General features: G+C 37.5%; 1 protein-coding gene across 1 annotated transcript in view; it reads right to left on the reverse strand.

The window, feature by feature from the left end:
* Nucleotides 1–23,198, reverse strand: part of Ptpn20 (protein tyrosine phosphatase non-receptor type 20) — a 45,293-nt gene extending 22,095 nt beyond the window's left edge. The window contains exons 1-5 of the mRNA XM_028789134.1: nucleotides 23,122–23,198; nucleotides 21,378–21,532; nucleotides 16,907–16,997; nucleotides 12,649–12,746; nucleotides 10,129–10,247 (exon numbers count right to left, since the gene is read on the reverse strand). Of these exons, the coding sequence (XP_028644967.1) occupies nucleotides 10,129–10,247; nucleotides 12,649–12,746; nucleotides 16,907–16,997; nucleotides 21,378–21,415 (346 nt within the window). The 5' untranslated portion in view covers nucleotides 21,416–21,532; nucleotides 23,122–23,198. The remainder of the gene's footprint in view (nucleotides 1–10,128; nucleotides 10,248–12,648; nucleotides 12,747–16,906; nucleotides 16,998–21,377; nucleotides 21,533–23,121) is intronic.
* Between the last annotated feature and the right edge of the window lie 2,234 nt (nucleotides 23,199–25,432).

Consider the following 25,432-nt stretch of genomic DNA (forward strand, 5'->3'; position numbering starts at 1 on the left):
CAATATAATTTTATAGAACAGTAGCAAACTTGTTGATCAAGAAATCAATAGACATGCCAATTCAAGTCAGCTAAAATAAGAATATCAAGTATATAGTGATATATTTAATAAAGGAAGTTGGATGATCTCTAAAATAAAAATTACAAAATCTTGATGAAGAAAAATGAACAAGTCCTTGAAAAGTGAGAAGTTCTCCTATATCCATGGATTGGTCAAGTCTATATTGCTAAACTATCCATGTCAAACCAAGCAATTAACAGAGGTAACGTAAGACCTACCAAACTGCCAATGGCTTTCTCTATATAAAAATAGGGGAAAATGTAGAATTCACAAAGAAGCAACTAAAGATGTCAATTAGCTATTCAATTTTGAATAAAACAAAACAGTAAAAAATTTGAAGACCTAATAAGATATTATGACATTGCAAGGATATAGTAATCAAAACAACACGACAGTGCCGCAAAAATGGGTACACACCAATGAAGCAGATCACAGAAGGAAATCCATAACATCTATAGACAAATAATTCTCAAGAATGCATTCCCTCTCCCCACTGTTAGGCATTTCATCTAAGGTCTCTCTCTTTGAGTCTTGAGGGTCTCTTACCTCCCAGGGCTCTGGTACTTTCTAGAGGTTCCCCCTCCTCCCACCTCGATCCTGAGGTTGCATATTTCCATTCATTCTGCTGGCCCTCAGGGCTTCTCTCTTATCTCCCCCACTGACCCCCACACTGATCACATTCCCCTTTTCCCTTCCCCCTGCCCTCTTCCACCCAGGTCCCTGTCTCCCTCTTTCCCCTGTGATTGCTCCTTTCTCGCTCCCAAGTGGGATTGACCCTCACTTGGACCCTTCTGCTTGTTAACCTTCTTTAGTTCTGTGGATTATATCCTAGATATTCTGTACTTTTTTGGCTAATATCCACTTATTAGTGGAGGGATGAGGTTGCCATCCTACAGTCAAAAACTCTGACCCAGAATTGTTCCTGTCTAAAAGAACAGCAGGAACAAAAATGGAGAAGAGACTGAGGGAAAGGCAGTCCAGTGACCGCAGAACTTGGGATCCATCTTAAGGGGAGGTTCCAAGGCCTGACACTATTACTGATGCTATGGTGTGCTTACAGAAAGGAGCCTAGCATGGCTATCCTCCGAGAGGCACAACAAGCAGCTGACTGAGACAGACACAGATACTTACACCCAACCATTAGACTGAAGCCAGGGACTCCTGTGGATGAATTAAGAAAAGGCTGGAAGAAGCTGAGGAGGAAGGTGACCACACAGGAAGACCAGCAGTCTCAACTAACTCAGACCACTGATATCTCTCAGACACTGAGTCACCAACCAGGCAGCACACATGAGCTGGTCTAAGGGCTCCCAACACATACACAGCAGAGGACTGCCTGGTCTGGCCTTAGTGGGAAAAGAGGAACCTAACCCCAGAGAGACTTAAGATTCCAGGGAGTGGGGATGCCTGGAGGGATTTGAGGGGAGGCAGCCTCTCTTGTAGACAGTGGGAGGAGGAATGGGATGAGGAACTGTGGGAAGGCAGACCAGGAGGGAGACAACAACTGTACTACAAAAAATATATATAAGTAATTTAAAAATTTTTCAAAAAAATATCAAGAAAAGTGCCAAAGTACACACTGGAAAATAATTGTTTCTCTAATATATTATGCTGGGAAAACTAAATATCCATATACACAAAAAAGGAATCTGGACCCTATCTTCCATTGCCTGCAAAAATCCAAATGGACCAAATGCTTAAGTGTCTGACCTTAAATTACAAAACAATTTGCTTCAAGAAAACATCGAAGTGTTTTAAGAAATTCAGAGACACACATGTTAAAAGTGAGATCCATATAGAAGAAGAAAAATGTAGCAATAAATTAATTTTTAAAAATTTATACCTGAATAATTTTTCATTATGTACTTGTATCACATTTGTATTATATATTCATCTGTTGATGGACACATCTATGCTGATTCTACTTACTTAATATTGAGAATAGCGCATCCATAAACATAAATAAATATTTCTTGTGTAGAGTCCTTAGGGTATATGCTAAGAAGTGGTCTAGCTAGGTCATATGGTAATAATATTTTTAGGTTTTGTGAAATTAGGGATTCCTAGAGTAGCTTCCCCAGTTAACGCTCCCACCAACAATGACTAAGGATTCCTCTTTCCATACCTTGCCAGCATTTCCTTTGTGATGATAGCCATTCTTACTGGAAAGAGATGGGTTGTTCTCAAATGGACTTGTGTTTCCTTGATGGCTAAGAATGCTGAGCACTGTGAAAATACTTACTGACATTTTTATTTCTTCTCTTGAGAAGTATCTGATCAGTTTACTGACCTGGTAGTTGTGTTTTAGGGAGTTGATTTTATTTATACATACATACATACATACATACATACATACATACATACATACATACATACACACATACACACATACATAGCTTGTCTGAAGTACAGCTGGCAACGATTTTGCCCCACTCTGTAGGTCATCACTTCATTCTGGATCCCTTTGTACACAGAAGGCTTTTAGTTCATTTAAGCACATTTGTGAAATCTTGAGACTATTTTCTGTGCTATTAGGGTTCTGTTCTCAAATTCCTATCTATTAGTATTCCTTATTAGTGGCTTCAGCTTTTCAAGTTTTAAGTTGAGATATTTAAAACAGTTTGATATTACTTTTGTTCGGGACAAGAGACAACAAACCTAATTTTATTCTTTGCAGGTAGATACCCAGTTTTGCATAGTACCCTTTTGGGGTCTTATTCAATTGTGGTCTTTTATGTCCTTTAGTATTTGTTTCATGAAATTGAGGACCCCATGATTTGGTGCATGAGTATTCACCATGGATATGTTTTCATATGATAGATAATTCTTCAAACTGAGCAATAGCATTAACAAAATTATCCTAGAATTATTTCTTGCCCAAAGTGGAGACTCTTAACAAAGGTGTTCACTCTTTTCCTTCTCGTTCAGTTTTGTTCACTAGCTAATGTAGTAAGTACAGAAAATCACATGAGAGGCAGATATAGAGGGGAAGGTATAAAAACCCGAGTCTACCTAGTGACTTCAGTATTTACATTAGAAAAGTTATAAATGTATACAATGTAGCACTAGAGAGACAGCTCGGCTGTTAAGAGCACTTACTGCTCTTGCAGAGGACCTGAGCTTTCTTCCTTCACATCAGGTGGCTCACAACTGCTACAACTCCAACTCTGATGCCCTCTTCTGAACTTTGGAGAAACTTATACTTGGTCATATATATATGTACACACATATACATACACACACACACATATATATGTGTATGCATGTATATACATATATAAATATATGTACACATACATGTATGTATATGTGTATATACATGTATAAATATATACATATATGTATGTATGTATAAATATATATATATACATATTTGTAAAAAATAATAAACTTAAAAAAAAACATGTGCAACCAGGCACAGGAGCACATAGCTTTAATCTCAGCACTCAGGAGGCAGAGTCAGGCAGATCCCTATGAGCTCAAGCCAGCCAATACTACATAGTGAGACCTTGTCTCAAAAAAATGCCTCAAAATGTATATGTGTGTGCGTATGTGTATTCACACACACACACACACACACACACACACATATATATATACACACACAAAAACATACATATTACATATCCTAGAATTAATATGTTCAAGAAAGTCATTAAAAACTGAAAGGGCAATTTACAAGTCAGTCATATTTTCACATTCTGGTAATGAATGGTCTATGTTAAAATGTTTTCACAAGTCCCATTTACAATATCACCAAAACATGATATATTTAACACAGAGAACTAAAATAAATGTACAAAATCTGTATAATATAATTTCAAACTAAATATTGATGAAAGAAATCAATGCAGATCTAAGAAGATTGAGAAATAAGTCTATTGGGGAAAATAATTATAGAAGTGAAGGTGGCAGTGCCACCAGGCTCTCTGGCTGCTCCTACACCACCAACAGGTAAAAGGAAATGATTATATTGCCTGGTGTGATAGATTATCATTATCAAGGGGAAACGGGAATGCCTCTATACAATGAGGATAAGAAGGAGTATGGCTGAAATGCCAGGGACCCTCTAGGGAATGACTAAGACAACTGAAGGCAAAGGAAAACCACAGTCATCCAATTTAAACTGAACTGCTAATTGCTTGGATATTGTGGAATGAATGCTGCAATCATTTTATCATACCAAATGGGCATGCATGCACATGCATAAATGTAATGGGTGCTTCAACAGATGCCATCCAACGTGTAAGCAAGAACTCACTCTTAAAAATCAATTGGAGATAAAGCTCACTGGCAGGCTCAGGATCCAGTCTGAAGCATTCTCAAAGGCTTCTTAGATGCCTCAGAGAGCTTAAGGCTCAGTGGTGCTGAGCTCCTGCTGTGCATGGAGACAGGCTGCTCAGAGGGCAGAGAGCAAGATTGCATGCTTCCTGCAATCAAATAAAAAGAATAGAAATAAATGGAAATTTAAGAAGTCAATGCTATCTTAAGCAACTGGGTTCTTTGAATGTGGGCTCCATGGGAATTCTGGGATTGCGTAGCCTGGCACATGACACATTGTTAGCCTAAGAATAGGCTTATACAGTAAATAGAAAGGAATTTAATTGAAGTTAACTAGGAAAGGGTATTAATTCAATTCATATAAAGAGAAAGGTGATATAATTTTATATATCCATAGAAATGTTAATCTCCACAGAAGGAAGGAATAAATAAAAATTGACTAATTATTTTTAAGTATGCATACATAGATGAACAAATAAATTTAGATCTTTGATCACAAACACACAAAAAGAATAAAGCCAGAGATAGGGAAGAAGCCCTGTCTCCATGAATAATAATAATTGTTTAAGATTGCCATAACTGCTTTGAGTTGTTTTGATTATCAAGGTGAAGTGGATATAAGTTCAGTGGTACTGATATTGCTGATCCTCTGGGAGAGATGTCACAATGAAGCAAGCCTGGATTAAAAGGAGGCTGCTAATTTGAACCAATCCATTTCAGGTTACCAGACCAAGTACATTTGGGAGAGAGGCTCTGTATTTGTGTTAACAGGAAAGGAGAAAAAGCTTTGGACCCTTTCCAAAGTGATATGGACCAGATATGATGGGGAAGACCCCCTGAAGATCTTGGCTACAGACAAGAAAAAAATTTCAAGAAGACCAAACAGGGCAGGTAACAGGATTTGCTGATTCTTCCACATGGGAACAGCCCTGAAACTGGCTTAGACATAAAAATGTCTCAAGCAAAAACTTCAACTAAAATTACCAATAAAATTACCTTGTTGGTTACAGAATCCTTAAGATTCATTCTTCACATGGCATGAATGAAGATTTATTACTATTGGTTATTGATCAAATTAACTCATAAAAAAGACAGTTGTCTTTCACCTGCTTAAAAAAGAGCAAAAAATTCATCCTTAACAGATCTTGTAAAATCTATATAAATATATTTATAGTAATAAAAATTTGGTTGTAAGATTTATATTGCAGAATAAAACACCAAGATGAAGCTCTGGCAAGATTCATCCTCAGGGACCTGCTGTTCCAGCTCCCTGCCTGATTCTGCCTCACCTGACACTGCTTCCAGAGACTTGCCTCCAGAACAGGTGCAGGAATACATGGTGATTTCTGATGACCTAGGTTCATCCGGCCTTTCAGACAGATCCAGACAGAACGTCAGTCAAGCCCTGAAATTTTAAGCATAGAGAGACTGGAGAACAAATGCTAAAGCTAGCTTTCTTAAGTCTTAATCAATTTTTCCAATTTTCCTACACTTTCCCAAAATTCACCTAGCTGTACTACAGAGCAATAGTGATAAAAACTACCTGGTATTGGTACAGAGACAGGCAGGAAGATCAATGGAATAGAATTGAAGACCCAGAAATGAACCCACACTCCTATGGTCACTTGATCTTTGACAAAGGAGCTAAAACTGTCCAGTGGAAAAAGGACAGCATTTTCAACAAATGGTGCTGGTTCAACTGGAGGACAACATGTAGAAGAATGAAAATTGATCCATTCTCATCTCCTTGTACAAAGCTCAAGTCTAAGTGGATAAAGGACCTCCACATAAAACCAGATACAATGAAACTAATAGAAGAGAAGGTGGGGAAGAGCCTCGAATACTTGGGCACAGGGGAAAAGTTCCTGAACAGAACTCCAATGGCATATGCTCTAAGATCAAGAATTGACAAACGGGACTTCATAAAATTGCAAAGTTTCTGTAAGGCAAAGGACACTGCCAATAGGACAAAACAACAACCAACAAATTGGGAAAAGATCTTTACCAATCCTACATCTGATAGAGGGCTAATATCCAATATATACAAAGAACTCAAGAAATTAGACTCCAGACAACCAAATAACCCTATTAAAAAATGGGGTATAGAGCTTAACAAAGAATTTTCAATGGAAGAAACTCGAATGGCTGAGAAGCACCTAAAGAAATGTTCAGTGTCCTGAGTCATCAGGGAAATGCAAATCAAAACAACTCTGAGATTCCATCTCACACCAGTCAGAATGGCTAAGATTAAGAACTCAGGTGATAGTAGATGTTGGCGAGGGTGTGGAGAAAGAGGAACACTCCTCCATTGTTGGTGGGACTGCAAGATGGTGCAACCACTTTGGAAATCAGTGTGGCGGTTCCTCAGAAAATTGGACATAGCATTACCTGAGGATCCAGCTATACCACTCCTAGGCATATACCCAGAAAATGCTGGAACATATAACAAGGACATATGCTCAACTATGTTCATAGCAGCCTTATTTATAATAGCCAGGAGCTGGAAAGAACCCAGATGTCCTTCAACTGAGGAATGGATTCAAAAAAATGTGGTATATTTACACAATGGAGTATTACTTAGCTATTAAAATAAGTGAATTCGAGAGTTTCCTAGGTAAATGGATGGAACTAGAAATCATCATCCTGAGTGAAGTAAGCCAATCACAAAAGAACACACATGGTATTCACTCACTGATTATCGGATATTAGCCCAGAACCTTGAAATGCCCAAGATGCAACTCACAAGCCACATGAAGCTCATAAAGAAGGAAGACCAAGTGAGGGTGATTCAGTTCTTCTTAGAAGGAGCAACAAAATACTCAAGGGAGCAAATATGGAGACAAAGTGAGGGACAGAAACTGAAGGAGGGGCCATTTGAAGACCTTTCCACATGAGTATCCATCCCATGTGCAGTCACCAAAGGTAGATGCTGATGTGGAAGTCAGGAAGTGCATGCTGATAAGAGCCTGATATGGATGTCTCCTCAGAGGCCTTCAAGAGTCTGACATATTCAGAGGCAGATGCTCACAACTAGCCATTGAACTGATCATGGGGTTCTCAATGGAGGAGTTAGAGTGAGGACTGAAAGAGCTGAAAGGGTTTGTGGCACCATGAGCTGAGCAACAATACCAACCAACCACAGCTCCCAGGGTCTAAACTACCAGTCTGGGAGCACTTAGGGAGGGATCCAGGGCTTCAGCTGAATACGTAAGAGTGGAGGGCCCTGCTGGGCATAGGTGGAAGATGAGATCCTTGACCTCATGAAGCCTGGACGCCCCAGGGGGTGGGAATTTTGAGGGTTGGAAAGTGGGGGGTAGGTAGGGGTTACATCCACAGAGAAGAAGGAGGAGGGGTAAGAGGATAGGGGGTTCCCGGGTGGGTGGGGGATGGGGTAAGGAGACAACATATGAAATGTAAATAAAATATCCAATAAAAAATTATAAAAAAATAAAATAAAACATCTTTTCTGTAATGTGCCTGTCAGTGTCTACTGGTTGTCCTTTATGTGTTAACATATAAATCTTCACATTTGAGGATGTTAATTCTTTGTCATTAAGGCCCCTAATAGTCAACTCTTGGAAGAGTCTAATCTTAGTCCTATACTGAAACTGAAAAGGCAAGTACTTAGAAATAAGATATTTCTCTCAAGTATCTCTTGGTATGCTGAGAATCAGCCATGAAAGTCCTTTGTGGAAAGAAGCAATTTTCATGCCCCACAAACATGAGCTGTCACTTAAGAGTTCATAATAAAGCAAAAAAGGTCATTATGTCTAAATGATGGCAAAACTAATAAGAACAGTCCCAGATACAGAGCATGGAAGTGTGTGCTTTTTCTATGGCTCACAATATCACCCTTTCCTTTAGAACTTCTGGATACCTTATTCTTATTCTGGATCTCTTGTGCTTGTTTAGGAACTAAACTGAGTTTGTGGGTTTGTACTGTTGCTACAGTAGTACAAATCTGAGTAACACCTTTTCATTTTCAAATTTAATCTAAGACTATTCCTAAAGCCTCAGCCCCAATAATAATTATCACATCTATATATCCAATGAGAAATCAATAACATAGATTATGGTACAGTCATACATTGGGTATTATTATTTTTCAAGGCTGAAAAAAACTAATGTGCAAAGCTATTTGTTTTGAAAACGATGTTTACAAAGGAATGTATTCATATTCTACAAATATATGTATATTAAAAGTTCTACTTTTTAAGATATAGAAAGCTATTATTAATATCATTCAAGTCCTAATTATATATACAAGTTGCTAAGCCCACTAAATTATCCTTTTGCTGAACTATCAGACAGTTGAGAGCAGGTCAGCTGAAGGATCTGAAGTCTAAGACTGAGTCCTCTAAAAAGTGCCAAGAATTGGAACATTATCTCACTTATAGTAACTAGTGGGAAAGAAAGAAACCAAGAACTGTACACATTGGAAGGAAACACTTGGATGGACATTGACAATTATGATATGGGCCAGTGTGACAATACAAAATCCTAAGAAGTCAAGAGCACAGTCGAACTCAATGTCCCAGATATCTAACGGGTACTCATTAGAAGACCTGGGAGTACATGAGGGAATGGAAAGGATCATTTCCCAAGTAGTACAAGCTTAGAAGAGGGGAGCTATTACCACCATGGAAAATGCATAATGCTTGAGTAGGATCTAGCTCCCCACAAAAACCAAAGTCTTAACAATAGACAGAATTACAGCAACTATTATTGTAGCAAACTGAAAACCATCTGCAGATAGGAAGAGGGTCCAACTAAGACTGTACTCCAAGTGTATGGGCAAGAAATAGTGCTGGGCCCACTGTTACAATGGGCCAACGCTGTTACAAATCTATCACTGAGTGGGGACAAGAAACCTTCTCTCACTGCCAAAAACCTATGAGAGAGATGGGGGTGGAGTGGGAGGAAATAAAATGGATTGAAGGGTAGAAATTGATCTCATAAATATGAAGTGCTATTGCATTTATTTTTAAAGTATGTATATATAGGTCATGAAACAGGGAAGCAGAGATCTTGAGAGGTAGATGAGGTAACAGAACAGCTATGGCTTGAAAGCAGAACCAGGACTATTGGTGAAGGAGGAAGGGGGATCAGCCAAGTGGTTTCAAGGGAAGTGGGGAGGACAATAGGGAGGTGTTGTGGGTTGGCCCAATGCTGTTTATACTCTGATGTTAATTCGGCTTCCTCAAGAGGAGATGCCCCTACAATCAGTCTATCACATACTCAGGTGATCTCATTTCCCTTCTCCCCATTTTAACTGGTCAATAAAGGCTAGAAGCGGTGATTGGGCAGTGGAGGGGAAAAGTGGGACTGGAGGTTTGAGAGTGGGGACAGGTAGATGGGGAGAAGAGGACGAGAGGGTAAGGAGAGAGGACAGAGGAAGAAGAGGAGGAAGACACAGTGGACCAGAACCAGGAGAAACCACAACAAGTAACAAGGGGTCTTATAGCTGGGGATAAGTTAGGTCTGCCAAATCTAGGCATATAGCTTATGATTATAATAACTGCTTTTATATGAGCTTTTATAATATGCTTTTATATGGGCTTATTGGGGTTGGAAATTCCAGCAACAGGCAGGCTGGTATAAAAACATGAAAATCCCTTAATGAAACCCATTATTTTAAATACTTTTAAAAATTAATTGAAAAAAAAACTTAATTAAGAAAAATGTATAAACCCTTCAAAATTTATTTTCACATTTAATTTTTTCCATATCTTTTTCTTTCATTTCTTATTTAAAAGAAATCTTTGTGCATACCCTTTGAGAGCTTACTACTACCAGAAAGCACTGGGGAGACAGTCTTTGACGGCCCTGCAGACTCCGTATCCACACTGCTCCACCTGCTTCTGTGGGACAAGTCACTGACATCCCACATTGTCTCATCACTGTTACTAGAAGAAAAACATCCATGAGATTTAGAAAAATATATAACACATACACTTAGAGAAGAACCTCTAATAACCTCTAGGGTAACGCTAAACTTAACACCTGATCACAAACTGCATATCCTCCTGCACAGGGCTGGCAAACCCTGTGACCAGTCCACCTACCCATCCTCTCTTCTCCCTTACCTAGGCAACAAGAAGTAATGGTAGGCCAAGTTAGAAGCCACTGCTCTGTCCTTAGACAACTCTCCCCACACAACCGTGGTTAGCTCACTGCAACCACTGCCCTCTTGTAGTCCTATGTAATCACCTTCCTTCCTAAAAAGCAATCCCTACTCCTAGAAGTAAACCAGGATTTACTCTTTGAAAACAAATAGATTACCAACTTCTTCATCACTTCATACCTGCTCCCTGTTCAGAATTAATCCAACTATGACTTGTCTGTTTTTCAGTAACTCATTATCTACATTTTCTCTCATATCCTAAATTCAATTCTCCATCTGTCAGGCTGACAACTATTAACAAGCTTTTAAAGCTGACTATACTCACTTCCTGTTCCCTCTCCAACTTCCCACTCTTCAGGTGACTTAGTCTATGGACATGGCTCTTGCACTTTTGTTTGCAATCTCACTTAGCCAATCTTCCTCATTTGATGTCTGGACTTAATTTTCAATGTCTAGAAAAAATTCTTCCTAAAATTCACTATGATTGCAAGGCCATACAGAAAAGACTCTTTGTTGCACACAAACAATATTGCAGCTGCTTATTTCCACCATCATTTCTACTGATCTTTTATATGTATTTGATGCTTTAACCATGTCTTTTTCATGGAATTTTTTTTTTTTACTATTTCCTCTTCATTTTTTGAAACCACTGTAAACATATTACTGATGTGCATTACCTACTATTCTAAACCATCCTCAATTTTCCTTCAGTAACTTTCAAAGTAAGGGCTGGCTGAAAGTATAGGATGGAGGATAGACAGACTGTCTAAGGAGTGAACCTGGAAATCTAACTGTGCTTCATTTTAATTTTAATAGACAAAAAACTAGACAGTCTTAGATCCACACATCCTAAGTCCCTTGACTCTAGCGTACACTGTATCTTGCATTTTAATTCTCCTCTTCTCCAGCTTTCCTTCATCCCAACTCATATAATACCATTTCATTCTTGACACGTATTCTTGCCATTAATAAGATGTCTTCACAAGCCCTTACTTTTCTCAAACATCTCTCCCACCTGAAATTTTCTCCCCTCTCTTCATCTGCTAGGTTTCTATTTACTTAAATTCTAAATCCAGAATTATCTTTGTCAAAAAAGCTTATGAGGGGCTGGAGAGATGGCTCAGTGGTTAAAAGGCTCTTGCAGAGGACCTAAGTTTACTTCCTAGTACCCACAACGACCTGCAATTCCAACTCCGGAGGATCTGACACCTATGGTCTCCATGGGCCCCTGCATACACATGCACACATGTGCAGATACAAATAATTAAAAATTAAATACATCTTTTTTAAAGTTTGTGAAAAACTTCTTTCTGTAAATAGTTATAAACTTTCCATAGCACAGTCTTTGCATTTTGACTATATAATAATTGCTGTGTAATCATTTGTCTTTTTATGTCTATCCTCCTAATTAAGCTATGATCTGAATGGCAAAGGTATAGAGAGAGAGAGCTCACCAGACAATAGGGTCTCAAAATACCTTGGAATCACCATTATATTTTTGTTCCTTCAATGCACTTGTGAATGTGATACACATACATTTTACACAGACACACAAATGCAAAAATATTTACATTACTATAGAGTAGTATTCTAGTGAGTATATAGTCAATGTTATTGGTAAATCCCTCTGGAAACATAGTCTAATCAAACAGGTTTTGATTTAATACATAATACCTAAAATTGGACATTTGATAGGCAAGTTTTATAAAACTCTTGTCCTTTTGTTTTGAAATGGAAATAAATTTACATTCTTCTGGTTCTTTTTTTTTCAGACACAGTACTAAGAATTCACCATTCTACTAGTACTATTAATTAAAAATAAATTTTTCTTTCCCAAAACAAACAAGCTGTTTAAGGACTCTAAGTGTGCACTAAAGGAAGTAGTTTTATGCTACTTCAAAAGCACTGTCTCCTCCCAGAGCTTTACACACATTTACAAAAAAGCTTTGTACCTACTGAGATAATACAGATAATAAATCTTTTGAGAAATAATTTTTTCTTGTTAATATCCTACCCTAAGAAAGATAAATCAGGTTTAGAAAGAACTGCATCATAAAAAAATAATCAGATACCAAGGGTCATTGAGCACCATCTCCATTTTGAGATGGCCATTTTAAGGGCCAGGTATAAAGAACATGAAGAGGATAAACAGAAAAGTCACTAAATAAACATATTGTTTTTACCTTTCTATAGGCGCTGGAAAAACAAGCTCATACTTATTTGAGAATGACAGATGGTGGGCGGATTTTACATTCTCTGAATTCACTTTATTCCCAAAAGCCTGTTGGCATGAGAAAGAAAACAAATTATAGGAACAACTTTAGGAAAATATAGTTTAAAAATATGGTTAGTACAGTACAATCTTACAAGTATTAAGATTTTAAATGATAAAATTAAAATCATAGTCACATAATTAAGTGTCAAAAAGACACTTGAAGTGTACATTGACTCAGCAAACATTCCTCAGTTTTCCAAACGAGAGTTCAGAGTGCTACGTAAATACAAATAATATACTTGGAATAGTCAAGTTATCTAAAGCCAATAAAAATTGGCTTTGTTTGGAAAATGTTGGTTATTACTACAAGCTAAAAAGAATTTCTTTGAGTGCTTATGACATTTTATTTACTGTGAGTATAAAGTTCTTAGCACTCCATTTATCTTTACTTAGTACTTTCACAATCTAAATTCAGAAATTCTGCATGTGTCTGCAACATGAAATCTGCACTGCCTAAGGGAAAAGGCTTGCTCATCTTTCAGATACTTGCAACGTTCTGGATTGAACCTGGCTCACTGGTAGACCTCACTGAACTTAATTAATTAGAGGGATAAAAATCACAGACACTTTTCAAATCATACTTCAAAATCAATACAATTACATTTTTAAAGAGGCAAATTATTCTAGCAGCTGGTAAGATAGCTTGGGGTTAAGAACACCTGTTGCTCTTTCAAACGACCCAGGTTCAGTTCCCAGCACCCATCTGGCAGCTCACAACCATTTATAACTCTAGTTCCACTCTAGGGGATTTAACATCCTCTGACATTCATGGATACAAAGCATGCACATGGAACACACACACACACACACACACACACACACACACACACACGTAAAATACTTATATACATAAAACAAAATAAATAAATCTTTTAAAATATTTTGATTTCACAATCAAAATTCAGTAAACTATTCAGCAAACTATTCAATATGACTACAATTCAAACTGAAGACTCTATCAAGTCTCTGGTTGAATGAACTGAAATTAACAAACAATACCAATAACAAGAAGAAACACAATATATATTAAGACAACAGGTCTTTCAGAAACTGCTCAAAGAATCAAATTAACAACAAATTGAAGAAAAGTCTGGCTAATTTTTTTTCTGAGGAGCCTAAGTTTTTTTCTGTTTTTGTTTGGTTTTTTTGTTTGTTTGTTTTTCTTTTTTTTACTGTATACCCTTGCTGGACAAAGTGAACATAGTACATAGTTATATTAGGAGGCATAGTCTTTTCCCTTCTCCTGAAGAGCCACATAGTCATGGCCCATTACTTCATCTTCCTAGGTCTCAGTTTCTTCATAGCTAAAAAGAGAAACAGGCAAAAATTTAACAATCTTCCAGTTCAAATTTGCAAGTCTATAAATAACACAATTCCTAAGAGACAGTATCATATTCAAAAGGAAAGCAAGTAGTTATAGTGTCAAGCTGTCTTATGAAATATAAGTTAAGGAAATTCTGCCACAAACACTGCATGCTATACTTCTGACTAGTCAGGAAAGGGTATCTGTCCACTGGTACAATAGTGGCAAGTCTGTTCTGGGGGTAGCTAACTACTTTCTTAGAACTAAAGCCTATTCCATGGGAGCAAATCCTATTTTCATAAATATGGTCAAAAGCCTGAGGCTAGAAATGTCATAGATCCTAGTAGGGAAGCTACATCTACTGTTTTGATAAATGTATATAATGTGTTCATCAAATTACCTTCTCAATAACTATGTTTATTCCCATATATTAGTCTATCCCTATATGCTGCTGTGTTTGGTCTGAGAAGCTTCTTTTTTGTAACAGGCAGTTAAAACAGCAGAGACTCATAATAGACCAAAGTGTTAAGAGTAAGTACTGTTGAATGGTTAGCTATAAATGGGAATTTATATCACAATGTGACTTGGGAAACACTGTAGTTGACAAGGCATTACGAATATAAGAGATAGAAAATGGAGTAATGTAGAACACTGCCTCCTGGACATGACACAGACATGGCAGTCTTGAACTCACAGCACCCATGACCACTTGTCCATGACAAGATTGGACACTTGGTATCCTGTCATGATGGGAGGGGGTTATAATGAGGCTCACTCTTCCCTGAGGAGTTTAGGAAGTTAGTTAACCTGAACTAGGGACATGAGTTTCACAAAGTCTTACCACTCCATGAGGATCTATAAGTAGTTAAATGGTTGCTAGTATGGTGGCTTGAATGAGAAATGCCCCCATAGGCTCGTGTATCTGCACACTTGCTCCCCAGTTAGTGTTGTTGTTTGAGAAAGTTAAGGAACTTTTGGAACTTGGAGCCTTGCTGGAGGAAGTACATCACTGGTAGTGGACTTTAAGAGCATGACCTCACCTCCACTTCCAGTTTGCTTCCTGTGTGCGCACTTGATAGTGATCTCTTGGCTTCCTGTCACTGCTGCCTTTACCATAATTATGGACATATATCTTTCTGGAACTATACACCAAAATGAATTCCGAGAGTTGCATTTGACTATAATATTTTATCACAGCAACACAATGGTAACTTATACAGCAGTGGGGTGTTTCTGTGAAGAACTTGACCTTGTTGGTTTTTGGAAGAATGTGGACAACTTTGAAACTTTGGACTAGAAGAACAGTTCAATGCTGTAAACAGAGATTAACAGGCTGTTTTAGTAGGAACCTGAAATACGGCAATGCTGAGAGTAATGCAAAGCTTAAAGACCAGGTCAAGAGGTTTCAGAGAGGAACAAACTGTATGACCAACTGGGCTCAAGGACACTCCTATGATATCTGGGCAAAGAATCTAGCAGTCTTCTGCCCATCTCCCTGAGACCTCATCTAAGACTAAATTAAAAAATAAAGGCCTGATCTATTTGACCAAGGAAATTTCACTCTAGATAAAATCGAATCTGTGGAATGGTTATTAGTGACTACATTTATATAGAAAAAGAGCAGGTAGGGCAGAGAAAAATACAAATGTACAGTTTGGAGAGGGAAAAGAAGCACCAGTAAATGTAATGCTGCCCCAAGGCATGGAGTAGAAAGAGAATGTAATTGCTAAGGAGATTAGTCTTGTTTAGGCGACACCCTTACTGCACGGAAACAATGAGAAGTGTGCCTCAGAAAGACTCCACCCAGCTAAGCTTCCAACTTGTGAAAAAAGGCCTAGGGATAGAATGTGATCAAATGCATGAAAATGTCGTAATGAAACTCATTGCTCTCTATAATTAATATGTGCTAATAAAAAGGAAGCTTCTTGGGACATTCTGTGACGTTACTCACTTTCAAATCATCTTTATTGAAGAAAAAATAACATTCTGTGGACTAACAGGCAAACATGACCCTAAGCTAGAGATTCCAAGCCAGACGTGGTGATGACCTTGACACGTCTACCACACATGTAACAGAAGGGTAGACAAGACTCCAGGAGACTACAACAAAGCTACATCATTCTCTGAAGCAGCACTCTTGCCAGTCTTAGGTGGAAATAGAAGTTTAGTCAGAGGTGTGAAGAGCTTGCTCATGGTACAGACTTTTCTTGCTGTACCTTCTTGGAGACAGAAGTGAGTGAAGCAGCAGCATATAAGTCCCCAAGCTCCAGTTGACTGGATAAGAGAAAAAGAAAATGTAACTGGGCATGCTACACACATGTGATCCCAGCTGAGAGAGGAGGATTATAAGAGAAATACAAGCCTTAGTCCTCCTGCAGGATCCTGAACAAAAGCACCTGTAAGCTTAAATATATACTTCCCATCTTGGCTGAATCCCTAAGCAGCTTCTAAAAAAAATAGTGTATGCTAAGGATTACTTACAAGCTTGCATTTCAATAATTTGAAGACATTATACAATATGGTTTTTATCAATAGAAACATCATCAATATATCTAAGTGCTCTGCATATTTCATGAGATTTTTTATTTTGTACCTGGTAGTAACACAAAATAGCATGAATGTCAAAACAAGTAAAATTTCTAGAATAGCAATGAAAGAAGTTTCCTTTAGCTTGGCAAAAACAAAATCCTCCAATCTTTTCAATTCCTATTTTGGTCATTTTGAATATCAAAAGTATTCTTTTTAAATAAGAAGTAACTGTGGTAAGAAAAAGCAAATATATACTAATTCCTAAAAGAGCTGAATCAGCGGTCTAAGAACTACCACCAGCAGATAGCAGAAAGCTTGCCCCTTTTAATTTTACCGGTTTTGTAGGTGTCATTTTCTGACTTGATGAAGGCAAAAACTTCCGGCGATTCAGGTCATCTGAATCATCCTCATCTTCATCATTAGCTCTGTCTGAACAAAAAGAAACAAAGATTTGATCAAATGAGAAGCACTAACAGAAGTTGAAATACTAGTGAGAAAAGTCAAGCTATATGAGAGAAACTCACCTACTTTTCAAATCATCTTATGTTTATCTTGTATATTAATTTCTTCCCCCTGCTTTGAAAAACCAGCATCAAAGAGTATTTTGTTTCCTAATATTATACTTATGAAGCTGATTTCTAAGCAATCTCTCTTTTTCTTAATTGGCATACTATTAAATAAAATAATCTTCAGGGAAATTTTAAGTATAAACAACCTATAGAACCTACACATTGAGAGCTACAAAATAAAATTATTATGTATTTCAGAGTCCATGAAGTAGGAGGTATCTACTACCTCCTTGAGTTATGGCTTGAGTTATGGCCAGCCTATTCTACACAGTGAGTTTCAGTACAGTCAGGGATACATACTAGAAAGACAATATCCCAAAAAGATTGAGCTAATACAGCAAAATAATCCTAGACATCTCAGAAATAAAAGCAAAAAGAAACTCAGTGTAGCAATTTTACACCAAATTAGTAACATTTATTTTTGCCATGATTCCACAACTGCTGGCGGGTTTTAGAGTTTAAGAGGATACTTCTGGTAAAGTGCTTATATCTGATTTGGAAAATGATACAGCAATAGGAAAACCATCCAGACACCCTATGCCAAGCTTCCTAATCCTGTGTATTTACAATAAAAACTATAATTATCAGTATGTAGTCCATAGCATGTCTACACTAAAAGGGGAAAGCTGAGAATAATTCATGTGCTAAGTAAATCACCAAGAGAAAGGAAGTGGCTGCCCAGTCTGTCTAAGTATGAAGGGGACCCAAAGGACTTGTAGAGCTGGAGCTGCAAAGTCAGGAGTGAGCTGCACTCACAGAGCCTCACTTGCACCTCTAAGGCAATAGTTACAAAGGATCCTGAAAAGACCAAGCAATCTTAAGCAAGAAGAAAAACCTAATCTATCATACTTCAAAGGTATAGCTTTAGAAAACTTCCTTTACAAAGCTATAGCTATGATAATCAAAATAGTATGCTGGGCCAGCATAAAAATATACATATGGGCTAACAAAACAAAATATACAATATAGAAATAAATCCACATTTTGACTGTCAACTGATCTTTCTCAAGGGGCTAAGTATAGACAATAAAGAAAAAGGTAGTTTCTCATGCTGGGCATGGTGCACCTAGCCAACCACTCATGGATAGAGAGGCCAAAGACTAGAGGGGAAGCTGCTACGGCCATTTTCCTAAACTAATACAATTTCTAATTATTCTGAATATGAATCCTATGCTCACAGTTAAGTGTAGCTCTCACCCCTCACCAAAGAAGCTTCTTTTTACAGCAAATAAGGGCTACTACAGAGATCAACATTTGGTCATTTGGTTATAACACTGAAAATAAGTGAATTCAGGTTGCCCAGCTCCAGTTGGTACAATACAACCATACACCTAAGGCTCAGAGAACATTATGGAAGAGGAAGTTGAAAGATTGTAAGAGCCAGATAATCAGGATAGCTTGTGCTAGATAGTGTCTTATAGACATGAAAGTCAAGTCAGTATAGTTGCATCAATGAAATCTCAACACCATTTATGCCTAAATGAAACTGGCATCATGTCAGTCCCAGCCTTAGATGAAGAAGAACATTGCTGCTGAGAAAAGGAGAATCAGTCTTCACCAGGGATGAGGTCTCTGACAGATTACCTAACTCCAAGTGGTCATCCCTGAATACATGTACACAAAACAAGATTAAATGGGCTCAGAAGGTTAGTTGGTTGAGTATGTCCTAAAGGGTTTCTGGTCAACCTGACACAAGCTAGAATTATATGGGAAGAAGAACTCCAATTGGAAAAAAAAAATGCCTCTACTAGGTTGGTCTGTAGGCAAGCCTATAGGGAATTTTTTTGATTAATGATTGATGCGGGTGGTGCTAGCCCTGGGTTCTATAAAAAAAAAAAGCAGGTTGAGCAAGCCATGAGGAGCAAGCCTGTAAGCAGCACCCCTCCAAGACCTCTGTATCAGCTCCTACCTCCAGGTTCCTGCCCGGTATGAGCTTCTGACTTCCTTTGAAGATGAGCTCTTATGTGGTAGTGTAAGCTAAATAAACCCTTTCCTCCCCAAGCTCATTTGATCTCAGTGTTTTATCACAGCACTAGTAACACCAACAAAAGCAATGGTCATGGTGCTTTACCACAGCAACAGAAGCCCTGACTGAAACTGTGTGCATGTGTGTGCGTGTGTGTAAGATCATGAACTTGAGACAGAAGGCAGATGCAGGAAGAGTTGAAACTGGGAAAGGTAGGGGTAGAAATAATATATAGTGCTCATGAATGAAATTCTAAACAATGAATGATAACCAATGTTTTTAAAAAGGCTAATCTCCTCTATAAGTGATATTAGAGGCACTGGGATCCATATTCAGAAAAATAAAACTGTATCCCTAAGTCAAAATTTATAAATAAAAGTTTATATATCTTAAAATATAAGACCAAGAATATAAAACCACTAGACCAAAAAACTGGTTTGAGTAATGGATTTTCAATATGACACCGAAAGTAAAAGTAATAGGCAAAAATATGCAAGTATCAAATTAAAGTACCTGCAAAGCAAAAGAAACAACAGAGAGGAAACCTAGAGAATGAGGAGATATTTAAACCGTCTCTGATAAGGGCTAATATCCAAAGTGCATAAAGAATTCAGACATCTCAAAAGGAAGAAAGACAACCTGATTCAAAAATGGGTAAAGAGCTAAACATTTATCCAAAAAAGAAATACACATGTTGATCATATGTATGTGAAGGTGTAAGTGGTCAATAGAAAAATCAAAGTCAAAAGCACCATGAGTGTGACCATGCACCTGTTAAGACTACTACTACCAAAAAGTCAGAAGAGAGCAAGTGCTGGCAAGGATGCTAAGAAGTCTCCATTATATGCTGTTAGCTGTGAGGGTACATATAGAAAAGCACCTGTTATAGAAACATATGGTGTTTCCATGCAAAACTTAGACTTATCAGAAAGTCCAGAAATCTTACTGCTAGGTATGTGGTACTCAAAATAAGTGAATGAATATCTTAAAAGAATACATCATTCCCCTGATCCCTGCTGCATGACTCTCAGCAGCCAAGATGTGAAACCAACCTAGCTGCATGTCAAAAAAAGAAATAGATAAATAAGATATTATAAATATAAATATCATGTAATAGTCATCATAAAAAGAGGAAATCCTGCCATTTGTAGCAACATGGATAAACCTAGAGGACATTATGCTAAGTAAAATAAGCCAGGTACAGAAAGACAAAACTGCATTATCTCAAGTATAAATATAATACAGAATCACATGGCAATTACCAGAGGCAAGTAGGCTATTGTTGGTAAAGGATACAATGTATTACTCTCATAAATGAATAAATCCTGAAGGTTGAATGGACAGCACTATTTCTATAGTTAATCATACTGTCACTGTAGCTGGAGATGTGCTACAAGTGTAGAATTAACCATTCTTACTACTACACACCAAAACTAAAAGCTAGTTATGTAAAGTACTGGATCTCTTCATGAGCTTGATTGTGATACTTATCTCACAGTGTACGACAATGCTAGAGAGGGATCCCCTACCCAGAAAGGAAGGATAGTGTGGACAAAGACAGTAGAAAAGGAGATAGAAGTTGAGTCCAGAAAGAATAAAAGACAGGAATTCTAAAAGCAATGGCCAAAGCTTGTATGGTGCTACACGTACATAATCCCAGCACTTGGGAGGCTGAGGCAGGAGGACTGACAATTCCAGGCCATTGCATAGTGAGTTTGAGCCAGCCTATTTAAATAGAAGACTCTACCTCATAAAAACTAAACCAGGAGAGGAAAAAGAGAAGGAAAGGGGGAAGACAGAAAAAAATGATGGCAAGCTACTGACTGGGGCTAGAGGATGAACAGCATGGACCAGCTGAGAGACAGGTGACACCTGTACTATGAACCAAGCCTTTAGAAATGTGCATACCCCGAGTTTATATCTAAGGGAAAAAAAACAGAAATAACAACAGCTTAATGATAAAGTTAGTAGTTTCATTATCTTCTTTGAGGTTTTACAGGGGAGTGTGGTTTTCATAAATTCTGTATAATAAACTTGGTTTATGATAAGCAAAAAAAAAATGTTATTTGAAAGGGATAAAGTCAGACTTGAGTGTACTCCTTACTACTGTGCATATGATGGCTTTTTACATGGCTGTCCTTAGAGTCAGAGAACTGGCCTCTGCAGGCTAACAAAGCCACGGGCAGTCCCTATTCATGGCTATAGTATGAAAAGCACAGCTTCAGTTGCTCCTATTCCCAAGTTCCTCGAGGTGAAGAACACATGAGAACCTACCAGTTTTTCGATTAACCTCCCTGGGTGAAGACATGTTGTCCCCATAGCCGGAATGAGATGGGCAAAAAGCTTCTGCAGATACTGAGCCTTAGTTCCTGGAGTCAGGCAGGTCTAGTTAGTATCCAGGGCCCAGCATACAACTGGAGCACTCCTAATCAAATACATGAAGCAAAGAGTTTTCTGTTAGACAACTGAGATTTTCACATTTTAACTAATAATTCAGCCACTGTCATTCAAAGGACACTCAACTCTTCAATGTTACAGACTAAAAAGCATTAGGTGCAAAGCCTATCACTGAACTGTTCATGTTCGCTCAATCTATAAAAAGTCCTCGCATGAGTACTTTTTATTTTCTAATCATTGTCATAATTGCCCCCTCCTAAGATCATGTTCCATTCTTTCTATTGTCTTCTTTCTATTGGCTAACACACAGACATATGCACACACACACACATGTGTGCATATACACATATTTTTTTCTATAACCAAGATTTTGTGAGTTTCCATGAAACTCACTATGTAACCTTGAACTTAAAGTAAAGCCCCTGCCTCAGCATCTCAAATTCTGGGATTTTAAACATGGAGATACTTTTTCATTAGCTGTACAAAAATTAATTAATACGAATTTAAAGTGAATGTCTCAATACAAAGCATTTTAAAATATATTAGTAAAAATTATTTACAATTTGAAATAAGTCAAAAGGACAGATGGGATGTTCTTCCAGTGTTTTGTGATCACAAACTACTCCAACAACTATTTATGTGGGAAAATTATAACCTACTCAGATGTTTACTATTACGCCTTCCAGATTTATTGAACTTGTATAGTAACCTGTACATTTTTGTTTAGTAGTGATACAAATACTTTCTGATAGAAAAGATAATAACAAAGACTGCTGTGTCAATCATTAACCAGTGTTTTAAGTGTAACTCACACTTACTCTAACCTTAGTGCAAAATTCCTTAATGCAAGATTCTAGATAAGAATCTAGACCTTCAAACTATCTCAGACTGACCTTAGCCATCCTTCTGGTTTCTTCAGTAATTAGTAAGCTTAATAAAATCTTATATGTGATTTCAAATTTATATGAGTTGTATTTTTAATTTCTTGGAAATTCTACCTTAAACAGAAGAAAATATCTTTGTTTATAGAAGGAAGCTAACAGAAGCCTTCCAGCTGATAGTTTGGCAAAGGACTCCCCTGCGGAGCACTGAGGAGCACTCCCAGAGGCAGAGCTGAGATGCTGAGCTGTGTGCTAAGTACCTCTGATAATGACAGTCCTCTGTCCTTCCAACTATATAGTTAAAAATATGTTCAACAGCTCTTTTTAATTAATGCCAAAACTAATTTCCCTTGGGATTCTGCCAGTTAAGTTCTAAATATTCCTTGGTAAGCAGAGACCTAATTTCTTATTTAACATCAGGGTTTAAATATGCCATACCTAATACTTGGCAGCCCACCAAATAAATATGTGAAAAATTCAAATTCAAAGATTTGTTCTCTTTAAAGAAACATACATAAATTATATTACTTTAGTTCACAAATAAGTAGGGTTAAATATTTATTAATTTATACCCAATAATCACCAGTTCTAATCTACAAAAGTGAAAAAATGCATCCAAACAATGTTTGATGACTTTTAAAAATTGTTTCTAGTATGACTGAGAGGTTCTTAAAACAAAATTTTGTTTCTTTTTCTTTATAAAGATAACCAATATTGAAAGTGACAATTAAGTTACCATTGATCATTTCATTCAGAAAAGCACACCCACTTCTGAGATGCTTTTACCAAATCCAGTGCAGTGAGTCAGAGATAATCCTAGAAAAACAAAAGAGAAACTGGATGAGTAGACAAAACTTAATATTGAGTTGATGAACATTTAGTTCTGGGTTGAGCTACAGGAAAGGAATAGAACAAGTCATACAACTCAGCACTGTGGAGATCAGGCTAGGCTCTACTCTTAAGTTACCTCATACTGTATAAAGCAGTGCTTTTTCAGGCTGTGGCATCCCCTATGAGATTCATTCTACAAGTAGTTTTTGACTTCATGCAGCTAAGTGCATTGAAAGTATTGCACCCTTGAGGAGAATGAGAAGGTATCTATTGCTAACAGAGGTTACTACAGTTATTTCTGCTGGCTACTGTGTGTGTCTTATTTGAGTTACTTTGTTTTTTCTCTGTCAAGTTTCCATGCCTCTGCTGATGCTGCACCTGATATAATGCTGTTTGCCTATCTCTGCTGCTGCTCTTTGCTACTTGCTATTTTTGTACTTTTGCTTTCCACATGCTTCATAAACTCACTCACTTGAGACCCAAAATATGGCTATCATAGATCACCCTCCAGACCAAATACAAAGGTTTCTCTCTCTTAGGAGAGATGTGATAATGTAGAAAATCAAGGAATTAGCCCTGAGAAGAAAGACCTAAAAGGAAGAAAAAAAAAGATGCTCAGTTGAGGTGCTAAGACCAACTCTTCATAATGGATTTTAGTCTGGGTAAAAGATGCCACATTTACTACTTAGAATGGCATGTCCAGCACACTGCCCTGGGCAGTTACTTTCAGGGCTCATGCTGTTTGAAATACTTCTTAAAGTGCTAAAGTGCTCTACTCTCAGAAGCCTACACTAGCCAGAAAGAAGATGAAAGAAGCCTCAACAACTGAAAACTGATGAACTCTGGACCTCTACAGTCACCTGAAGATATGATCTTTCTTTTAAAAAAAAAGTATTTATTTCCTATAAAGATATTCCCAATACAAGTTGTTAAAGCTGTATTACTTGATAGGACTCATGTCTTAAGAACTGTTTTTGCTTTAGTTAAGGTTCTTTTAAAAATAAATGGTGTTGTCTCATCTAATTGCACCACTTCTTTTGCAGTATCCCAGTGGGGAATTCACTTTAACTGTGAATACTGGCTGCCCTCCCTATTTTGGATACAGGGTTTTATACATCCCAGATGGGCCTTGAACTCACTATGTAGCCACAGGATGACCTTGAAGTTCTAATCCTACTGTCTCTAGCTTACTAAATGCTGAGGGTACAAGTGTGTACCATCATCACACGTCTGGCTTATATGGTGTTAGGGATTGAACTCAGGGCTTTTGTGTAGCTAAGCAGGCACCATGAATACCGAGCCAATCCCTATCCCTGGTGTCTACTGTATTTGTCAGGTTACTGATTACTCGGCAGTATGGGTAGGTATGTGTTGAGGGTTGCCAGGGAAGCATAGGGAAAGTAAAGGGCACACATTATCTTCTAAGGCTCAACATGTTTGATATATAGTTCTTATACTATGAAGAAAAAATGTTAGGAGAAAACAATTCAGATTAGAAAGGAATTAAGCACATCACATTTAGTCACAAGACCAAGATTTTTGTATGTGTTTATACTTACATTAAGGTCATTTTTAGTGCAATAAAATTGAGGCCAAATAAATAACAAATAAAAACAATTTAAGTTACTAATGAAAAGCATTTTAAAGAATTATGACCCATTTACAATGTCAATATTAAGTTTGTTGAGAAGTACTGTGGCCATCCTTTTGAACAGCGAACAACTTAAGATTTCAAAAGCATTAGAATCCTATGTCAACAATGCTTAGTAAGTTGTAGACAGGAAACTGACAGTTATGAGCCAGACTCTGAGCCTTTTCTGACTAAAAATGTTCACTCAAAACATATTTTTGTTGCTCTGTTTTAGTTTTGAGGAAGGGAAACCCTGATCAAACTATTCTCAAACTCATGGAGCTCTGCCTGCTTCTGCCTCCCAAGTGCTAGGATTAAAAGTATAAGCCACCACACCTGGCCTTTTTTGAAATTTTTTACTGCTGTAGTTGCCTTAATCATCTTTTTAAAGCAACTCCACAACCTGGAATATTTCTGCTATTCTGTACTGAAGTATATGATCCACTGTTTCATTCAGGACTTAAATTCTGTTGGTTAAGCCCTTCAAACCTTCTGAATCTCAGAGCCATTTGGCATTCTGCTCTCTCTTTTACAAGTATGTATGTAGCACTTGTGCAGCCTGGTCTTCATGTGGGATTCCTAACAG

Source organism: Grammomys surdaster, unplaced genomic scaffold, assembly GCF_004785775.1.
Source record: "Grammomys surdaster isolate TR1022 unplaced genomic scaffold, NIH_TR_1.0 125789, whole genome shotgun sequence".
NCBI lineage: Eukaryota > Metazoa > Chordata > Mammalia > Rodentia > Muridae > Grammomys > Grammomys surdaster.